This window comes from Tamandua tetradactyla, chromosome 8 (assembly GCF_023851605.1).
Source record: "Tamandua tetradactyla isolate mTamTet1 chromosome 8, mTamTet1.pri, whole genome shotgun sequence".
Classification (NCBI taxonomy): domain Eukaryota; kingdom Metazoa; phylum Chordata; class Mammalia; order Pilosa; family Myrmecophagidae; genus Tamandua; species Tamandua tetradactyla.
Genome location: NC_135334.1, coordinates 108,627,866 through 108,650,869, shown reverse-complemented (window position 1 = coordinate 108,650,869; position 23,004 = coordinate 108,627,866). Strand labels below are relative to the sequence as shown.

Here is a 23,004-nt window from a genome sequence, read left to right as displayed (position 1 = left end):
TGTGGAAAATCTTTTTCCATCCTTTCACTTTCAATCTATTTGTATCCTTGTATCTAAGATGAGTATCTGGTAAGCAGCATATAACTGGATTATGTTTCTTAATCCATTCTGCCATTCTGTATCTTAGTTTAGTCCGTTAACATTCAGAGTTATTACTGAAAAGGCGTTTCTTGATTCCATCATCTTATCTTTTAAATTTTATTTGTCAGATCTATATATTCTTTTCCCTCTTTCTCTTTGTGTTCCTAAATTACCCTTAGTGATACTCTTCAATTTTGTTGGCCCTTCTGCAGACCTCCCTCTCCTGTCTTTTTTTTTCAGCTGGCAGAACTCCTTTCAGTATTTTTTTGTAGGGCCAGTCTCTTGTTGACAAATTCTTTCAGTACTTCTCTGTCTGTGAAAACTTTAATCTCTCCCTCAGTTTTGAAGGATGGTTTGGCTGGGTACAGAATTGTTGACTGGAAGTCTTTCTCTTTCAGAATCTTAAATATATCATACCACTCCCTTCTCACCTCCAGGGTGCTAATTGAGTAGTCTGAACTCAGTCTTATTTGATTTCCCTTGTATGTAGTAGATTGTTTTTCTCTTGCTGCTTTCAGGATTTTCTGCTTCTCTTCAATATTTGACAGACTGATTAGTATGTGCCTTGGGGAAGGCCTATTTGGATTTATTCTGTTTGGAATTTGTTGGGCTTCTTCAACTTGTATATTTATGTCCTTCATGAGGGTTGGGAAGTTTTCCCCCATTATATCCTCAACTACTCTTCCTAGCCTTTTACTCCTCTCTTCTCCTTCTGGGACACCAATAATTCTTATATTTGCACACTTTGTTTTGTCTATCATTTCCCTGAGTTCCCATTCATTTTTTTCCATCTTTTTTTCCATTTGCTGTTTTGAGTCTTTGAAGTCAATTATCCTATCCTCTATATCACTTATTCTTTCTTCTGTCTCTTCAAATCTGGTGTTGTGTGCCTCTAGTATGTTTTTTATTTGGTCAACAGACTCTTTAATCTCTGTGATATCTGCTATTTTTCTATTTATTCTTTCAAATTCCTCTTTATGCTCTTCTACTGTCTTGTTGATCTCCTTTATGTCATTTGCTATCCCACTTATTTTATTAAGTAGAATTGTATGAACATCTTTGATTAGTTGTTCCAACATCTGTGTCTCCTCTGGTGTTTTAATTTGGTCATTAGGCAGGGCTATCTGCATTGTGATATGCTTAGTGGTCTACTGTCTTCGTCGCATGTAAATATCTTGATTGATTTGCTTTGGTAGTTGATTTCTTTCAGTAATCTAATGCCTTATGTTTGCAGGATGGATACCCTTTGTGCACATGTATAGATCTGTGGCAGCAGGTCGGTGTTATGCCTTTGTGCATCAGGGGCAGATGTGACCTGGCTGCGTAGATCGGCACTTTTTCAGAGCTGGGAAGTGAGGCTGAGGGCTGTGCGCATGCGCTGTTTTAGAACTTCTTTAAAGTGTGATTCCCAGAGCTGAATGATGTAATTGGGGACCCTTGCCCATGAGTGGGCCTGGGAGTGCTGTAAAACGGATGCGGTGAGCTCAGGAAGGGCGGGGTGAGGCTGTGTGACACTGTGGGCGGGGTATGAGGGTAGCCTAGTATAGAGGTTAGTGCCTGCAACCTTTATGCACTGGCAATAGCCTGCAGGGAACAGGGAGGGGGAGGTAGTGCTTGAGAGGAGTGCAGGAGAGGTGTGTTGGGCTGCACTTGGGGTAGGGGAGTGGGACAGTTTTGTGTACTGGGGCTGGTGAGGTGGGGGTGCCTGGAGCATGGGGAATGGAAGTGGGTGATGGGGTTCTGGTGTATGGGGTGTGGGGTGAGTCACCCGTCACAGGGCTGCTCCGGTGAGGGTAGCACACCCAAGGAACGTAGCCTGGCTTACTTCCTAGTCCCATGCTCCCGTCCATGCACTCCCGTGGGCTCCACGCCTCCACACCTCCACACCAGGCTCCAGCTGAAATCTTTTATAATTTGAAGAAATATGGATGAAGGACTTTTTTGAGAAAAGCAACAATCTGTGGCTCAAGCTTAATGATTAGTGCTTTTTGATTTTCTTAAGAGTCTAAGAACATTTTCCATCTCTTGTTATATGCTGCCTTAAATGCATTTTTCATCCATTTCATCGATGAAGCAGAGTTTCCATTTTATGCTTCTCTCTTCTGCATCTATTGGCTTACCTTTTCATTTCTTCAAACCTCAGTAAATCCTCTTCAGTCTTCTTTGAGTCATCTCTTTCCTTCAGTTCCTTTCCAGTCTCTAAGATCTTCCTTTAGAATGTTACATTTTTTCATTCTTTATTTTTCAATACTATAGACACTCATCATCTCATGCCTGTATAAATAAATAGTCTCTTAGCCAGAATTCTTTTCTCCAGTTTTTAATCCCTGTTTTTGACAGACTAAGCTTACTAAGATACTACTTTAATGTATCACTTTTATGTGCCTAACACATAGTAGATACTTGGCATTTGTAGAAGAAATGAGGATTGGATAGTTCTCTTTTGCCTACCAAATCAAGTCCCAGACTTCTCTTATTGGCTTTCCAGAGATCCATGCTCTGATCCCATCCTACATACTCAACACTGTTTCCTAACTGCTTCCTAACAAGCATCTTCCATTCAATTTAAGCCAAAAATCTTTGTTTGCATTAGCATAATTCTTAGTTCTTCCTGCCTTTGCCCTCCTCCACTTTTCATCCTCCCACTTAAAATGCCTTCTCTCAATGAACTTAAATGGGGTTGGGGCAGGGAAACAGATGACATATTTGAATGGGTAATTAAGGGGAATTTAATGAGGAAACTATTGACAAAGTTGTAGGCAGAATTTAGGAAAACCGACAAGGGATGGTGAAACATTCTAGGGATAGCAACAATGAGAAAACCTCCTTCACCTAAACCTGAAGGAGAAAGGGAAGGAAGCAGATGCTGGAACCTGGAGAGCACTGTAGCTACATCTGCAGAACACAGCCACAAGTCAGAAGCTATGACTTTGATTAAGGTACAGAGCCACTGTCTATCTGTGGTCAGGTAGGGAGTCAGGTGTGGCAACACTTCCATTTCTCTCTCTTTCCAGCCTACTGATCTCTTACTGGCACATCCCACATATTGAATCCAACAGGGAACCAGAGGGCAAGGAAACCTTTTTTGATATATCTATAGAGATCAGCCACATTAGGCACAGAACAGTGTGAAGAAAGGGGACAATGAAATCTATCCAGTATATTATTTATTTAGGTCCATCTCAAGTCCTATCTCCTTCTCTCAAACTACCTTCATTATTACAGTACATGTCTGCCTGCTTTTCTGAGAAATATGCCCTGTCTGTTGCCCCACACAGTTATTTTAGCAGTAGTTTTATGCAATGCATATATCCAAAAAATGATATGTGAAATGAATTAGACTACTGAATACTTTCTTCTGAATTTGGAACTTGGGGCCAAAAGAAAATTGGGTAAGTTGCACAAGCTATAATATGTGCAATTCTGGAGTCCTGTTTTCTGTTGCTTCTCTTTCAGCTTTCTTGATACCACCCTCTGTTGCTATCTTCCTACCTCAACTGACTTTGCTTCATGGCTTCCTATACTACTTTTCTATTCAATAAATGTTGGTTCCTTGAGACTTAGTCATTTGTGATCTCTTCCCTCTATCTAATAACTCTGTAAGTGATCGCACCTGTTTCCATAGTGTTACCATTTAAAAATCTACATGATGTACAAGTGTTTATTTTAGAAAAAAGTAGGAAATACTATTCACAATGAAGAAAATAATTTCCTGTAATCTTGCCACATTAATGAACCAACATTTTTTCTACAAAAAGAGTTGAGTTTTTAAATTTATTCAGTTCTTAAACATAACCTTTAAAAAGATTGCAGAATATTTGACAGGATTCTTAGTTTCAAGCTGATTTAGTCATCAGAGGAATTTGTTGGAAGGATGTTGGTCACCTCATACTTGGAAAATGGTTGGAAACAAGGGAGGTTCTGCAATATCAAGACCAGAGCTGAAATCAGAGCGTAACACCAACTTCCAGTGCTAAACACGTACAGTACTGCTTGCACTGTCACTGCTGACCATGCTGGATGCTGCTGCTGTAGTGGTATCACTGTTGTCCTTGGAAGCTTGAAGGTACTAGCAGTGTCCCTACTATTTATCAACAGCTTGATTTGCAATAGGTCCCATTATTTTACTAGTTTCTAAACCTAAGATAAATGCATGTGATCAGCAGAGGCTAGCCTCATTCTTAGGATTTTAGTATCTAGCATTTCCAGCTTATCTAGATGACAGTGAGCTTTTACAATGTTCCTCCAAATACAAAGGAAGTTCAGATACTGTGTAGTCGTCAAGTATTTATGAAAGACTATGAAAATCAGATACTTGAGTATTTAATATAACAAGCACACACAAAGAAGCCGTACAATTAGTTAATTACACACCAGCCCAGAAGTTGATATTTCAGAATTTTAATGTGTTTGATTGTTATCTTAAAGTGAATAAGATATGTATTTACACAAATGAAGAATTCTTTTACACTAGCCTCTAACTGGCCTATATCCCCTCATTTCATTCCTCTTCAATTCCTGCATCCACTACATTACCAGAGTTATTTTCTAAGAGCAGATTTTTTTTTTTAATGCAAATCTTGTTATATCATTCTCATAATCAGGATCATCCAGTGGTTGATTCCCCATTATCTATAAGATAAAATTAAAACTCTTTAGCATAGTATATACATCCTTGTCATTATTTGAATCCTTCCAGACTTCTAGCCACAATTGCCAGTACATTATCTTTCTCCTCTACCCAGACCGTATCAGTTCCAGCCATATTACATTAGTTCTGTTTCCCTGAAAAAAATGCCATGCTGTTTCATGTGTTTGTCTGTGTGCATGTAGAACTTTGTGCTGGATTGTCTGCTCCTTTTTTGTCCTCTGCAAATTTAACTTTTAAGACTCAACTCAAATACCATTTTTCCTTGAAATGCCTTCTTGATGCCTTCAACTGATCAGTTTCTTCCTTTATGTTTCTTGTACATTCCTGTAATATAGCACTTATCATATTGTATTGTAATTCTTATATAAATTTTTCTTATTAGATGTTAACTTTAATATCAGTGTTAAAGAATTGACATTTATTATCATCTTTTTATTTCAGGAAATGTTTGTTGAATAAGTAATGAATAAAAGCACTCTACACTTAGTTGGTTAGTTCATTTAGTTAGTTTATTTTTAAGATCCAAGGTTATGCATCCTATCTCTGTGCAATTTACTTTGCCTATTCCCTAACCAAAAACTGTTATTCCACTTTGGCTAATTATCTTTTAAGGGAACTAGGAGAAATAGACCTTGATAGACCAGTACTATTATCTTGATTTATATAATATATAAATAATTATATATTTATAGATGGATTTTAAAATTGTCAGTAACATACCTTACTTTGGTGAATTATGTTCACTAAATTTTCTGTATATTGTGTTTCTTATATTTAGGAACTAAAAAATTTAACTTCAGATTTGATAAATTCCAAGGTCACATGTCAATATAAGGTGGGAGAAGAAAACATCTGTCTGACAACTAAGGAACAAAAATATCAAGAACTTCAAGAAAGACTCAACTTGGTATTTAATTAAATGTATTCATTTTCTAAAATTAATACTTCTGGTAAAATTTATGAAAATTTCAGGATTATACCACAAAAATGATTCTTTGTGAAGTTAATATATATAGTAAAAATTAAGGTATTATAAATCTTTTTAAGATTTTTTATGTATCTGTTGCCATTATCAAAACTTTAGGTCAATAAAATTTCATTTATAACCATCTTAGTTACACTTTAATATAATGTCAGATAATACTGGGTTCCAGTGGTGTCTCCAGAACAGCTTTTGGAGTTGAGAAATTCTGAAGTTTTTAACATTAACATTTAAAAATTTGCACCAGCCTGTACTAGGCATCTAATACCTTCTTCATTTCTCTGGAATCACTGCTTCAGCACCAAAAAAAATGTGAGTACTATGAAGTAATAATAGGTCATGGCACTCCAAAATTTCTTGAGTACTGAATTAAATGTAGAATTTGTTGCATTTTATATCATGTCTTTAAAATTATTCAAAAATTTTTAAGGAATTAGAATTAAATAAGAAGATTAATGAAGAGATTATACACATTCAAGAAGAAAAACAGGTAAGCAATCATAAGATATTTTGGAAACCAGTAAATATTTGAAAAAATAGATACAGTGTGGGAAATAAACAAATTAAGTTAAATTAGAAAGGAAATCATACCTAGGTCAAATGCTTAGCACATAGTAGTTGCTCACTGTGTATTGAATGGACCTTTTTAACCAGGTCTCACATTAAAAATAGTACTCCCATTAAAAATAAACCAGATTTTTTTAAATCATGTTTTTTCTTAATAGTTTACACCATTGTTATCTTAGCAGATAAATATTGAAATGTATATATGTTTACTGGGCTTTTTTCTGGTCATTATTATCTTACTTGAATTGATTCAATATTTATAATTCTATAAAAAGAAAAAAGTGCTAAAATAATTTCTCTGTACTATTTATTCTCTTCTACTTTTCCTCCACTTGATTGTAAATAAAAGCATCCTGGCCCATTAGCAATATGACATTTTCGTACTGATATATTTACTATTTGGAAGGGCCAAGCCAACAAAACTTTATTTTAGTTTTGAATTCTTCACATTATTCAGTAGTCTCAAAAAACTTATTATTTGAGGAACTCTTGGAATTAGTTCCTTGTAAGGAAATCATGCAGTGTAATTTATTTTAGATATTAAATTAGTAAAGTATGCCATTAGATTAAATATAAAGTGTTAAAATAAAACCATAAGAATGAGTTAAGAAATTAGAAAATGTGTTTGAAGAATGACTTTAGGAACATACCTAGTATTTTTAAATGTTTTCAATTGATGTATCATATTTACACTTTTTTAAAGGATATCATCATTTCTTTCCAACGTATGCAGCAGTTACTTCAGCAGCAGACTCAAGATAATACTGAAATGGAGGCAGAATTGAAGATGCTAAAAGAAAATAAACAGGTTCTTTTTTTTCTTTAGTATATTACCATTGATTGGACTTTGCCTGTTTAGTTGTAATCATCTGCCCAACTTTATCAAGATCATATTGAGTTGTAAGGGTAAGATATTGGCCTCTTTCAATAACTTGGTATCAATGTCTAAAGTAATGAACATATTTTTTTCAACATTTATGTCTCCAGTTAAATGTTGAATTCTATCAAGTAAGTGATTTCATTTTGTAACAGTATGAATGGGATTTTTTTTTCTTTGTCTTAGAGTTATGACCAAGGCCTAAAACTGAAATAGTAGATGATACGTGTCACCACATTTTAAGAGAGCAATCAGTGAGCTCTCAAAGGTAGACAGTAGATCCCTCTTCATTGGAATATGATAAAACTGGCCCTCTTATCACAACCATCACCCCTATCATCCTCTTTCCACTCTATATAAGAAAATTAAGTGGGAGAGGAAGAAGTTATAGTCATTGATGTTCAGGAGAAAAGTGTTCAAAAAGAGAGACTTCTGTCTTACTTCTTCTGGAGATAGGAGTGCATTTCCCCTCATGAAGCTAAGCGAAAGAATCTACAGAAGAATTATTTGTAAAGATTAGCGTGTAAGAAAGAGAGACTGTCATTCTGTTCCCTAGATGGATGCTTGAGATACTGTGGAAACCTGAAGGTCTACTCTGGTGTTGTCAGTAATGTAAAATATGATGAATTCATGTAGAAGAGCTTGGCATTTGTTCCTGAAGTATGTGTATACAAGAACATATATAGACTGGTGCCCAGTTCTGGCAGAAATTTCGAGGAGGAAAGTTTTTGGAATAATCTGTGCTAGTAGGACTTAAAGTATAGTGCTTGATCCACTACTTCATGGCCCTGGAAGGGTGCAGAAGAGAGACCCTGGTATTTCCTTGGATCTACATGAAAGAACTTGGAGAACAGTGGAGTGGCAGGAATTACCATTAGTGCCACTGAGCCAAGTGTTGGGATACCCAACTCAGAGAAAGAGTTGGGAGATATATTCCACCGGAGTGGCCAATGGAACATATTTCTGCCCATCTGCAGGGGTTCATAGTGGCAGAGAAATTTTCCCAAGAAAACTACACTTACCTACCATGTAAAGACCATCATTAGTTAAGGCTAGGACCAGCATCATGAATGTGAAACCAGTGTAATTGCTCTCAGAAGGGCCTTATGCTTGAGGTATAATGTTCTATGGTCACTATCTTGAAATTCTTAAACTTTTTATCTTGAGTTTATGTTTTGTAAATTAAGGCCAATGGGACAATGAAGCATGTGCTGGGAACTTGGATCCTTGGCTCAGGCATGGTAATGTCTCCCAGGACCCTTTCTCTGCTGCTGGCTCTTCCACTCTCAGGTACCCTGGGCCCTACTTGATCTCTCCCTCCCTGCTCCTGCCCTGTGACCATTGCAGGTCAATTGAGTTACATTAGTGGACAGAGGCCTGTGTTCTGCTATTGCCCTCTACCTCTGGTGGGGCTTAACCAGAGGTGGGAAGAGTCTGGATCAGACTCATGTGTCCTGCAGAATCTTGGGATGGGGCATGACAGCCACATTTCTGCTCTAGACTGGCAGCACCACAACATATTAGATGGATGACTTGTGGAAAGGTTGGGCTTATAGGGGACAGGGATGGGGATTAAGGGTAAATCTCTCACCTCACCACCAATCTAGGTACTGAGTGAATTCCTGCCTGGCAGTTACAATCTTCTGGCATTCACTCTCTGCCATGGGTTGGGAGAGAAGCTCCATGGGAAGGGGAAATTGACTTCCGCCCCTGGCCAGGACCCAGCTCATTGGCCTAGCAGTTGGCAGGAAGGGGAATCCAAGAGCTGATTGGCCTAATTTGTGCTGACTCGGACAAGACTTCTGGGCACCTGTGTGAGCCTGTACTTGCCCTGTGAATATTCCTATGCTCAGGAGACCATGACATTAAATGGAAAATAAAAAGCATCCTATCAAATCACAAAAGTGACCTCAAAGAGAAAAAAAGTTTGATGTCTAATACTTTTAAGCACTTTTTTCCTGCTTTTTTGAATTTTGCACTGGACCCCACAAATTCTGTAGCTGGGCCTGGCAGAGGCCATCAGCAATGAATGGAACCGAACTTAACCTGAACAATGTAAGGTTTGTCTCCTCACCATTGATATTATTTGTCCAGTCATATAAAAAAGAGTTTGCTTTCCTTGCTTTTCTTGCTTGTCCCCAACTATCTTAGAGTTAGACATAGAAGAAGGAAGAGAGAAGGTGTGCCAGAGTCAAATCACTCTCTCCCCTTAACCCCTTCACCTACTCAAATACATAAACTAATAAACAAAATTTCTCAGAAAGTCCAGTTGATAAGCAAGTGTATCCCACTAATCCCTTCCACCTAACCTACAGATGGTTAACTGGGACTATTTCTCAAATCACATGATATAATTTACCCAAATTATTTTAAAAGAGTGGAAGCAGATTTTTAGGGTGAACAAAATATTAGAGATTAGCTAATTCGTTGTTTCATTTCAGGATGAAACAGAGGCCTAGAAAATGTAAGTAATATAATTTAAGTCCTCATAATTAGTGGCAAAACCAGGATTTAATATTTCTCCTGGTACAAATCCAGCGCTATTTCTACAATTTTACATTGTCAAGTGTTTTTCCTTAATCTATGAGATCTGTTAGATCAGGCAATCTTAATTTGCTCATTCATGAGCTCTAATTACAACATTTATGTGTTGTTGAATCCTGTAGGACCTATAATAGTCATAGAAATTTAGTTACATGTTTCTTTGAATTAATTGTGACTATAAGTGTGATTTCAGGATCTTTTAACTATGATTGCCAATATCTTAGTTAATCCAAATGCCTCTCTCTCCTAAGGTAGCACAGTTATTACCCAAGCCTCGATAGTACATAGAGAAGTTTCACATAGTAAAATTTTAAACTATTTGCAAAAACAGAATAGATAGTCTGCTTTTTAATTTTAATAATAAGGACACTGAAGAAATAAACAATCCCACCCACCATCACTATTATTTTAATAAAAAAAGAACATTTTGACATGAATAAACACTTCTCAAAAGAGGAAATACAAATGGCTAAAAGGCACATGAAAAGTATTCATCTTCATTGGCTATTAGGGAAATGCAAATCAAAACCACAATGTAATATCATCTGACATCTACTAGAATGAACATTATAAAAAAAACAGAAAAATGACAAATGCTGGAGAGGATGTGGAGGAAGAAGCATACTTATTCACTGTTAGTTGAAATGTAAAATAGTACAACTGCTCTGGAAGGCAGTTTGGCGATTTCTCAGGAAGCTAAGTATAGAATTGTCATATAATACAGCAATCCCATTACTAGGTATATATTCAGAGGACCTGAGGGCAAGGACGCAAATGGACATGTGCACACCAATGCATTATTTACAATTGCCAAGAGATGGAAACAGCCCAAATGTCCATCAATGGATGACAAGCTGTGGTATATACATACAATGGAATATTACACAGCTATAAGACGGAATAAATTTATGAAGCATATAACAATGTGGATGAACCTTAAGGACATTATGCTGAGTGAAGTTAGCCAGAAACAAAAGTACAAATATTGTATGGTCTCACTAATATGAATTAACATTAATGAGTGAACTTGGAGAATTGAAGTTAAGAACACAAGTTATCAGAAGGGAAGAGACTGGGCGATTGATGCTGAAGGAATAAACATTGTGCAACAGGACTGATTATGAAAATTCAGAAATGAACAGCACAATACTATCAGATTGTTAGCACAAAAATATAAGTAGTGAATGAAGCTGAATGTGAGTATGATAGAGGGTGAAGGGCTGGGGGCATGTATAAAACTAGAAGGAAAGACAGAAGGTAAAGACTGAGATGGTGTATGTCATGGTTAGTTTCATGTGTCAACTTGTCCAAGTGGCGGTACCTGTTTGTCTGATTGAGCAAGTGCTAGCCTGTCTGTTGCAATGAAAACATTTCACAGAATTAAATCATGATCACATCAGCTGCATCCACAGCTGATTCCATTTGTAATCAGCCAAGGGGAGTATCTTCTGCAATGAGTAATGCTTTATCTAATCACTGGAAGCCTTTTAAGGAGGATTCAGAAGAGACAGGCTCTATTCCTGCTTCAGCCAGTGAGCCTCTCCTGCAGAGTTCATCCAGACCCTCCATTGGAATCGTCGGCTTCACAGCCTGCCCTGCAGATTGTGGACTCTGTGTTCCCACGGTTACATGAGACACTTTTATAAATTTTATATTTGTGAGTGTTTCCTGTTGATTCTGTTTCTCTAGAGAACCCTAACTAATACAGTATAATTTAGGAATGCCTAGAGTGGACAATGATGGTGATTAAATGTAAAAACAAACAAACAAAAAAAGGGACGGGCCACGGTGGCTCAGCAGGCAAGAACGCTTGCCTGTCATGCCAGAGGACCCTGGTTAGATTCCCGGTGCCTGCCCATGTATTAAAAAAAAAAAACATTTTTGCATGAGAGAACAAATGAATGTCAAGAATGCAGGATGTTGAAAATAGAAGGTATATGGGAAAAAGTACAATCAATGCAATTGAGGGTGTATAGTCAACAGTAACATTGTAATATGCTTCCACTGAATGTAACGAAGGTATTATGCCAAAACTATATGTCAACAGGCAGGGAGCATGGGGAAGGAGTATGGATTCTTTGTAGAAGAAAAGGAAATGTCTTCAGGTGGATTATGGTGGCAAAGACATGTCTGTACACTTCAGTTGAGATTGTATAATGTGTGAATAAAACTGTCTAAAAATGAAGAGAGAGAAACAAGTGCTAGAGAAAATGCAGAGAAAAAGATGTACCTATTCACTGTCAGTAGGGAAACTGAGTATATACTAAGTGTGGAAACACTTAGGAACTAAGTATGGGGACACTAATGGACATTTGTACACTGATGTCTATGGTGGCAGCTGCTGCCATCTGCTGTGGATGGAGGTGGCCTAAGGGTACAATGACTGAGGAAGGGAAGGGGGAAATATGGTGTATACATATAATGGACTACGGAATGGCCACAAGAAGGAATGAAGTTGTGAGGCTTGCAACTAGGTGAATGAACCTTGGGGATTGTATGCTGAGTGAAATCTCAGAAACAGAAAGGCAAATATTATCATGCCTCACTTATATGGACTGACTATGATATAGAAACTTGGTGACCTGAAGTCAAGAGCAGTCAGGTTGGAGCCTATTGTAAAGGGTCCTAGATTGTAAGCTCTTGCAGCAGTCTCACAGGTATTCACAAATTGTAATTTCTTAATTCTGAGATACTGAGCTGTTTTATAACCTGGTCATTCCCAGAAAATTCAGGTATTTATGTGACACCAGAGACTCAGAATTAGAGCTCTGAAGCTAAGAAAGTCAGCGGTACCACATACAGGAACAGTTTAAAAAGTTGAAAAAGGGATCTGACTTCAGTTAGAGATATGAATGAAGCTGATCTGGATAGGGCTAAGGTAAATTAAAATACAGGGTAAAGGATTTTAAAATCTCAATTTCTGTATGAGACCAAAGGGAGAGGTGTTTATTTAGTGCAAAGTTTATATTTTGGGTAGAGCATTTCCTACTTTAACTTGTATAGTAGTCAATTTAGTTGAACACTATAAGTACATGGAATCTTGAATAGGACGTGAGATTTATTGATTTGTCCAGGTGAATATGATGCCCCGATATATCCCAAAGTAATTTGGGCAGTGAATAAAGAAATATTTGTAAGGTCCCCTTGGGGCACTGGGGAGAAAGGAGGAAGTGCTCAGCTTCCCCATTTAGAGAATTTCTGATATGCATTGTAGACAACCAAGTCAATACGCTGAGCCTTTGATCTTGGGGTTCACCCCTGTGGGACACATTCCTGCAAAGGATAGTAGGCCTACTTAAAATTGGGCCTGAGTCACCCCCAGAGAACCTCTTTTGTTGCTCAGATGTGGCCTCTCTCTCTAAGTCGAGGCAGCAGGTGAGCTCACTGCCCTCCCCCGCTCCCCTATAGGACATGTCTCCCAAGGGTGTAACTCTCCCTGGCAAAGTGGGACAGAAATGCCAGGATAAGCCAGGACCTCTGGCATCAAAGGATTGAGAGAGCCTTCTTGACCGAAAGGGGGAAGAGGAAATAAGACAAAATAAAGTTTCAGTGGTTGAGAGATTTCAAGCAGAGTTGAGAGGTTATCCTGGAGGTTATTCTTATAAATTATGCAGATATCCCTTTTTAGATTATGGTGTATTAGAGTGGCTAGAGGGAACTACCTGAAATTGTTGAGCTGTGTTCCAGTAGCCTTGATTCTTGAAGCCAAATGTATAATGATATGGCTTTTACAAAGTGACTATGATTGTGAAAACCTTGTCTCTGATGCTCCTTTTATCTAGGGTATGGACAGATGAATAAAAAATATGGATGGAGAATGAACAAATAATAGGGGGACAAATAAATGGGGTAGATGGGAATACTAGTGGTCAATGAGAGGGAGGGGTAAGGTGTATGGTATATATGAGTTTTTTTTATTATTCCTTTTTCTGGAGTGATACAAATGTTCTGAAAAATGATCATGGTGATGAATTCACAATTATGTGATTATATTGTGAGCCACTGATTGTAAACCATGTATGGAATGTTTGTATGTTAAGATTTATTGATAAAAATATATATAAACATAGTAATGGAAAGAGGGTGCAAGGGTAGTTCAATGATAGAATTCTCTCTCCACATACAAGAGACCTGGGTTCTGGCCCACGCACTTCACCCCCCCCCCAAAAAAAAAACCAAATTCAACAAGTGGTACTGCAATAATGGGATAGTCACATGGAAAAAGGGTGAAATGTGACCCCCACCATACAGCAAACAAACAAAAAAATGTTATGGATAGCACTGGAACCTGCTCTGACCTCCCACCTCGCCTACTCCCCACCCCTGCACACTCTCTGACCACCACCTCCTCCCTGCACTGCACCTTCCTCTGAGGTACATGGCCTCAATCCACTGTCACCACAACCGTAAAGATTGGAATAATTGGTGAAACAGGCCTGATGGTCCAGAAATTTTAGAAGTAAGAACTGAAAATTATGTGGATACTCCATTTGGCAAGCCATCCGATGCCTTGATTTGAGGGAAGATAAAAGATATTGGTTGTGTCCTTCTTGCAAGGCATGGGAGGCAGCACAGCATCCTGCCTTCCAAAGTCAATTACTAGGTGAACATCTGGGCCTTAAAAGAGAAGGAAGGGTGCACTCATGTCATAGTGACCACAGCTTGTGGCTCCATCGATTCATTGACAGGACCACCATAAGCCCTCAGACTTTCTATGATGGAAGTCATTCCTGTGTCAGGGGAGTATGCCATATTCCAGTGGCTGAGCCATTCTGCCCCAGAACAAGAGAGGTCCTCATAAAAATTGCCAAGAAGCTAGGACTCTGGTGTCACTCAAAGGGGACAACGGTCACAATTGAGGGACCTCGTTTCAACTCCCGAGTAGAAAACTTCATGTTCCATACCTGAGGGACAGATGTTATCAATATGACCACAGTTCCAGAGGTGGCTCTTGATACGGAAGCAGGAATTTGCTATGCAAGTATAGCCATGCAACAGATTATGATTGCTGGAAGGAGCATGAGAAAGTGGTTTCAGTGTACAGGGTCTTGAAGACTCTGAAATAAAATGCAAATAAAGCCAAAAGTTTACTCCTCACCACCATACCTCAGATAGGTCCAAGGTATGGTCGGAAACCCTCCACACAATGAAGAATATGACCCAGTGTTCTGTTTTATTACAAAGATATTAAAATGTCATGGCTGCCCAGGAGAAAAGAAGACTTTGTAAGTCTAGTCACTTCAGGAATTCCTGCTTAACCAGGAAGAACATGGGAAATCCATGTAGATTTCTTGACCTTACCTGCTTAAGAAGAACATGTTGTAAGAAACTGCATATATTAGCAACTCCTAGATTTCTTGACCTTACCTGCTTAAGAAGAACATGTTGTAAGAAACTGCATATATTAGCAACTCCTAGAGGATTTGGGCTGCTTCAAAAACCAGAAGAAAAACAAATGACCAGTACACAAGTGGAAACAATCTTAAAATTTAGAAAACAGAGAGGAGCTAGATCATCCCCCACCCCTACTGTACACACACAAATTTGCAATAATACAATGAGGAGGAATAAAATCCATTTTCCCATATGCCAAGGAATGTGAAGAAGAAATGGGATTCTTTGGCCATTTGGTGGTGTGACTGTAAATTAGTGCAGTTTTTCTGTAGGGAGTTTGGTAAAATGAATCAGGAGGCTTACAAAAATATTTATATCCTCTGAACTGGTTACTCCTAGGAATTTATCTTTAAAAGGCTAACAGAGATGCATACACAGAATTATATGCAAAGAAAGATGTTCAATAGAGTGTCAGTTATAATAGCAGAAATTCAAAACAATCTGAATATCAAAAAATTGGAGTAAATTATGATCCAGCTGTAATAGATTTTGGAGCAGTCAGTTGAAGATCGTATTTTCACAAAATATTTAATGTCCTAAAGAAATGGTTGCTTTGTAATATGAAGCAGAAAAGTGTATGTAAGCATTTTGCTGTATAAAGTTTGTTTTAAAATTTTATGTAACCATACAAAAGGATTAGAAAGAACTATATATAATCTTTTGTTACTGAATTTGGGAGAGGCATACTGGATAATTTTTATTTTTTCATGGTTTTCTGCATCTTCACATTTTCTACATTGAATGTAATCAAATAATTAAGTTGTTTTTGGTTTTTTTAAAGAACATTTTAACACCAAAAATATATTATAAGGACATTATCTCAAAAAAAAAAACAGTCTTTCATAAGAAAAGACATTTGATGACCTTATATTGACATTTTTTGCCATGGACCAGTGAAAATTCTGTCATGGATCAGTAGTTGTCTGCAGACTGGTGTTTGAAAACCACTGATATAGTATCACAAAATATTAATGTTGGACTGATGCTTAGTTTTATGCTGTATAAATATCTCAAGTGTTTTCTCAAGGAACATTCTAATTCCACCTGTACTAAAAGGGATCGTTACACTTGATAATGGCTTCTGTTTTCCAGTGCTCTACAGTCATACTGTCATCTATCTTAACTTTTCTAGCAGTACAATTTGGAGCATAAAGAGCTAAATTCTTATTATACAAAAGTTTTTCTCTTACAATTTGGTTATACTTTAGTCCAAATATAAGCATAGTTACGCTCCCCAAATCATAGTATTACATAGTATTAATGAAGATAATTTACTTAGTTTTGGGTAGATTAAAATATTAACAGATTATATTATTTGTAATACATTTTTATGTGGGGAGTTATAGGTTTACAGAAAAGTCATGCAGAAAAAACAAAATTCCTAATACCTCCTTGTGCCAGTTTGAAGCTATCATGTACCCTAGAAGAGCCATGTTATAGTCCTGATCCAGTCCTGCAGGGACAGCCCTTTCTTTTAATCCTGCTTCAATACTATGGGGTGGAAACTTTAGATTAGATTATCTCCACAGAGATGTGACATGTCCAGTTGTGGGTGTGACCTTTTGATTAGATGGAGATATACAGAAATTCTATACCAATTAAACATTAACTACCCATTCTTTGCCCCCACCCTGGCCCCAGATAATTTATATTCTGGTTTCTGACTCTGAATTTGTTTATTCTAATTATTTCATATCAGTGAGGTCACATATTTGTCCTTTTGTGCCTGATTTATTTCATTCAACAGGATGTCTTTCATTCAACGGATGTCTTTGGGGTTCGTCCATGTTGTTGCATGTCTCAGAACTTTGTTCTTTTTCATAGAAGAATCATGTTCCATTGTATGTATATACCAGATATTATTTATCCATTCATTTGGTGATGACACTTAACTTGCTTCCACCTTTTACCAAATGTGAATAATGCTACTATGAACATCAGTATAAAAATATTTGTTCAAGTCTGTGCTTTCAATTCTTTTGGGTATATACCTAGAAATGGTATTGCTATGTCATATAATTCTATACTTAACATTCTGAGGAGTCATCAAACTGTTTTCCACAGCTGCTGCACCATTTTACAGTCTGACCAACAAAAAACAAGTGTTTCTATTTCTCCACATCCTTGCCAACACTTGTAACTTTCCATTTTTTTAACAGTAGCCATTCTAGTGGGAGTGAAATGGCATTGCATTATGGTTGCGATTTACATTTTCCTAGTGGCTAATGGTGTAGAGCATATTTTCATGTGCTTTTTGGCCATTTTTGTATCTTTTTTTTTTTGGAGAAATGTCTATTCAAGTCTTTTTCTCTTAGGTTATTTGTCTTTTTGTTGTTGACTTGTATAATTTCATTATGTATTCCAGAGCATATATATATATATATATATATATTAAACCCTTATCAAATATGTGGTTTCCAAATATTTTCTCCCATTCTGTAGGTTGTCTTTTTTACTTTCATGATGAAGTTTTTTGATGCACAAAAGTTTTAAATTTTGATCAAGTCCCATTTATCTATTTCTGTTGTTGCTGCTCAGGCTTTTGGTGTAAAGTCTAAGAAACCATTGGCTAACACAAGGTCTTGAAGATATTTCTTTGTATTTTCTTCTAGTTTTATACTTTTGGTTCTTATTTTTGGGTCTTTGATCCATTTTGAGTTAACTTTTGTACATGGTGTGATGTAGGCCTTTACCTTCATTCTTTTTTTTAATTTTTTATTAATTAAAAAAATTACGAGAAAGAAACGCGAACATCCTTAATATATGCTCATTCTGTTCTACATATATAACCAGTAATTCAGAATATCATCACATAGTTGCATATTCATCATCATGATCATTTCTTAGAATATTTGCATCAATTCAGAAAAAAGAAATAAAAAGACAGCAGAAAAATAAAACAAAAACAGAAAAGAAAAAAAAATGTTTACATACCATACCCCTTACCCCTCCCTTTCATTGATCACTAGCATTTCAAACTGAATTTATTTTAACATTTGTTACCCCTATTATTTATTTTTATTCCATATGTTCTACTCTTCTGTTGACAAGGTAGATAAAAGGAGCATCAGACACAAGGTTTTCACAATCACAGAGTCACATTGTGAAAACTATATCATTATACAATCATCCTCAAGAAACATGGCCACTGGAACACAGCTCTACACTTTCAGGTAGTTCCCACCAACCTCTTCATTACATCTCATTCTTTTTTTTTTCTTTTTAAAACTTTTTTTTATTATAAAGCATAACATATATACAAAGCAAAGAAATAAAAAAGCAATAATTTTCAAATTTCCTCAACATGCAGTCACAGGACAGACCCCAGAGTTTGTCGTGGGCCACCATATGATCATCTCATATTTTTCCTTCTAGCTGCTCCAGAATATAGGAGGCTAGAGGGCTTAAATACTTTTTCAACATCACAATTGATATTCTTTCCTTCTTTTTTTGTGAAAAATGGCATATATACAAAAAGCTATAAATCTTAAAGCACTGCACCACAAGTAGTTGTAGAACATATTTCAGACTTTGACATGGGTTACAATTTCACAACTCTAAGTTTCCACTTCTAGCTGCTCTAAAATACTGGAGAATAAAAGAGATATCAATCCAGTGATTCAGTATTTATATTCATTTGTTAAGTCCTATCCTCTACGTATAATTCCACCATCACCCTTGATCGTTCCATACCTCTCCTTAGGGTTGTTTGTGCTATGGCAATTCTAAGTTTCTAACGTTGGAAAGGTCTGTCACCAACATGGGGTACCATTTGATGTTCTGGAGAGGCTGGGCTAAGTTTTGGGACTTATCTGGACCAGGGACCCATCTGGAGGTTGTAGGTTTTTGGGAAAGTTAGTCTAATGCCTGGGACCCTTGTGGAATCTTATATATTGCCCTAGGTATTCTTTGGGATTGTCTGGAATGGTCCTGGGTTTGACAGGTTATGATAGGTAGCAAGATCTGCCTGAAGTCTACAAGTCCAGAGTAGCCTCTCAACTCTATTTGAACGTTCTCTGCCACTAATACTTTATTAATTACACTTCTTTTCCCCCTTTTGGTCAAGATGTAATTGTTGATCCCATGGTGCCAGGTCTGGATTCATCCCTGGGAGTCATCTCCCACATCGCCAAGGAGACTTTCACTCCTGGATGTCATGTCCCACATGAGACCACATCTGAGCAACAACAGAGGTCTTCCAGAAGTAACTCTTAGGCATGCCTATAGGTAGTCTAAGCTTCTCCACTATCTACATAAGCTCATAAGCTTCACAAGAGTAAGCCTCATGATCGAGGGCATGGCCTATTGATTTGGATATCCCTAAAGTTTGACACAATATCAGGGGATTCCCTAATGGTAAGGATTAATAGTTCCACATTCTTTCTCCCCTCCCTTAGGGAACTTTGTCAATACTTTTTTTTTCTTTGCATGGGCAGGCACCAGGAATCGAACCCCAGTCTCTGGCATGGCAGGCAAAAATTCTGCCTGTTTAGCCACCGTGGCCCACCCAAACCAATACTTTTTGATTATCTGCTTAATATACTCTAGGATGTTTCCAGGAATTATAATAATCTATACAGGATTAAAGGACCTCTTTGTTATTCTGCACTTCCCGTGTTTCATTTGTTCAAATGAGCTATACAGATAGACTGAATTAGATTATGCACTACAGAAAATTTCACATCCAGATCAAATAAACCTTTCTTCCACTGGTCTCAAAGAGTATGTGGTGCTCTAAAATATAGACACCCTCTTCCTTACCCCTATGTTCTGAATTACTTAAACCCCAATCTGTTCCCTTTATCAAATTGAGGTAGTTATCTTTGATTTCTATCTGTTGGAGTGTTTTTATCAGAAAAGGATGCTGAATTTTGTCGAATGCTTTTTCAGCATCAGTCAAAATGATCATGTGCTTTTTCTCTTTTGATCTATTAATGTGCTGTTTACATTAATTGATTTTCTTGTGTTGAACCATTCTTGCATTCCTGGTATAAACCCCACTTGGTCATGGTGTATAATTCTTTTAATGTACTATTGGATTCGATTTGCTAATATTTTATTGAGAATTTTTGCATCTATGTTCATTAGGGAGATTGGTCTGTAGTTTTCCTTTCTTATAGCATCTTTGCCTGGTTTTGGTATTAAAATGATATTAGCTTCATAAAATGAATTAGGTAGAGTTCCTTTTTCCTCAATTTTTTGGAAAAGTTTGAGCAGGTTTGGTGTTAGTTCTTTCTGGAATGTTTGATAAAATTCCCCTGTGAAGCCATCTGGCCCTGGGATTTTCTTTGTAGAAGATTTTTGTTGACTGATTGAATCTCTCTACTTGTGATGGTTTGCTGAGATCTATTTCTTCCTGAGTCAATGTAGCTTATTTGTGTATTTCCAGAAATTTGTTCATTTCATCAAAGTTGTCTAGTTTATTGACATATAGTTGTTCATAGTATTGTCATGATTTCTTTTAATTCTTCAAGCTCTGTGGTAACTCACCCCTTTTCATTTCTGATTTTTTAATTTGCATCCTCTCTCTTTTTTCTTTGTCAGTCTTGCTAGTGGCCTTCAATTTTATTGATTTTCAAAAACAATCAACTTTTGGTTATATTGATTCTATGGTTCTTTTGTTCTCCCATTCATTTATCTCTGCTTTAATCTTTATTATTTCTCTTCTCCTACTTGCTTTGGGTTTAGTTTGCTGTTCTTTCTCAAATTCCTCCAGGTTTGCTAAGTCCTCGATTTTGCTCTTTCTCATCTTTTATTATGGGCATTTAGGGCAATAAATTTCCCTCTCAGCCTAGCCTTTGTCGCATCCCATAAGTTCTAATAAGTTGTATTCTCATTTTTATTCGTGTCCAAATAGCTACTGATTTCTCTAGCAATTTCTTCTTTGACCCACTGGTTGTTTAAGAGTGTGCTATTTAATCTCCATATATTTGTGAATGTTCTCGTTCTTTGGTGGTTATTGAGATCCAACTTCATCCCGTGTGATCAGAGAAAATGCTTTGAATAATTTCAGTGTTTTTAAATTTATAAAGACCTGTTTTGTGCTCCTGTTTTGAAGCTGTGTGATACTGTGGGCCGGGGGCAGGGGTAGCCTTGGTATGGCAGTTAGTGCCCACAGACTTTATGCACTGATATCAGCCTCCAGACAACAGGAAGGGGAAGGTAGTGTTCAGGAGGTGTGCAGGGGCGGTGGGTGGGGCTTTATTTGGGGTAGGGGTGTGGGGCAGGTTCGTGCACTGGGGGCTGTTGGGGTGGGGGCGCCTGGAGCATGGGGAATGAGAGCAGGTGATGGGGTTCAGATGCGTGAGATGTGGGGTGAGTCGCTGGTCACAGAGCTGTGCTGGTGAGGGTAGCGCACCCACGGAATGCAGCCTGGCTTACTTCCTAGTTCCACGTTCCCGTCGTGCACTCCCACTATTCCATGCCAGGCCCCAGTTTTCTGCCTCTCAGTTCCTTGGCCCCTGCAACCAGGGTTCCCACATGTGGTGCAGAAGCCTCGTCCAGGTCAGCCTCACTCCCGAATTATCACCTCAGTCACCCTCCTGTCCCTTCTCTAACTTTTGCATGGAGCACGGCTAATCTGGAGCTACCCTAGTCAGCCATCTTCCCGCAAGTCCCACTTTCATTCTTTTACATATGGATAGCCAACTTTCCCAGCACCATTTGTTGAAGAGACTATCCTTTCCCTACTATGTGGTCTTGGCTCCCTTGTGAAAATCAATTGGCCATAGATGTTTCATGTTTATTTCTGGACTCTTAGTGTCATTCCATTGTTCTAAATGTCTGTCCATGTTACTGCCAGTAACATGTTGCTTTGAAAGAAGTTTTAAGTTCAGAAAGTGTGAATCCTCAAGTTCAGGAACTTGCTTCTCTTTCAAAATAGCCTGGCTACTCAGAGTCCTTACCCTTCCTATATAAATTTGGTGTTCATCTTTTCCATTTCAGCAAAGAAGGCTATTGGAATTTTGATTGAGGTTGTGTTGAATCTGTAAATTGCTTTGGGTAGAATCAACATCTTAACAATATTTAATATTCCAATCCATGAACATGGAATATCTTTCCGTTTACTTAATTCTTCCTTGATTTATTTTATCAATGTTTGGTTTTTCCCTTCACATTCTTGGTTAAATTTATTCCTAGATATATGATTATCTTAGTTGCTATTAGTAAATGGAATTTTTTCTTGATTTCCTCTTCAGATTTTTCGTTACTAGTGTATAGAAACACCCCTGATTTTTGCATGTTGATTATACCCCTTCACTTTGCTGAATTGGTTTATTAGCTTTAATAGATTTGCTGTGGACTTTTCAGGACTTTCTATATATAGGGTCATATCATCTGCAAATAAGGGAAGTTTTACTTATTTTTTATCTTTACCTTCCAACTTGGATGCCTTTTGTTTCTTTTTCTTGCCTAATTGCCCTGGCTAGAAATTCCAGTACAATGCTGAATAGCAGTGGTGATAGCGGGCATCCTTGTCTTGTTCTGATCTTAAGGGAATGATCTTTCAGTCTCTCACCTTTCAGTATGATGTTGCTGGGGGGGTTTCATACAAGCCCTTTATCATGTTGAGGATGTTTCCTTCTATTTCTTGTTTTCTAAGGTTTTTTTTTTAATCAAGTAGAGGTATTAGATTTTGTTAAATGCCTTTTCTGCATCATTTGAGATATAATATATTTTCCCCCTTTATTCTATTAGTCAGAAATCATCACTTAATCTTATTGCAACCACTGTGAATGTAATGTATTGCTTTTTCTCTTGTAGCTTTTAGAGCTCATTTCTTGTCTTTGACATTCGGGAGTTTGACTACTCTATTTCTGTGTGTTATCTTTGAGTTTATTCAGCTTGAGATTCACTAGAATTCTTGAATATGCCCATTAATGTCTTTTGTTAAATTTGAGAAGTTTT

At 37.3% G+C, this 23,004-nt stretch overlaps 1 protein-coding gene and 1 pseudogene across 8 annotated transcripts in view; both read left to right on the top strand.

Annotated features, from left to right (window-relative positions):
- The window catches only part of CCDC73 (coiled-coil domain containing 73), a 280,686-nt gene that overhangs the window by 227,260 nt on the left and 30,422 nt on the right, over nucleotides 1–23,004 (top strand). For 7 of the 8 annotated variants that reach the window (XM_077114323.1, XM_077114321.1, XM_077114322.1 and 4 more), the window contains 3 exons: nucleotides 5,511–5,639; nucleotides 6,145–6,204; nucleotides 6,985–7,089. In XM_077114323.1, the coding sequence (XP_076970438.1) occupies nucleotides 5,511–5,639; nucleotides 6,145–6,204; nucleotides 6,985–7,089 (294 nt within the window). The remainder of the gene's footprint in view (nucleotides 1–5,510; nucleotides 5,640–6,144; nucleotides 6,205–6,984; nucleotides 7,090–23,004) is intronic. The other variant, XM_077114325.1, reaches the window with a different exon arrangement.
- Nucleotides 8,358–15,029, top strand: LOC143643951 (S-methyl-5'-thioadenosine phosphorylase pseudogene; annotated as a pseudogene).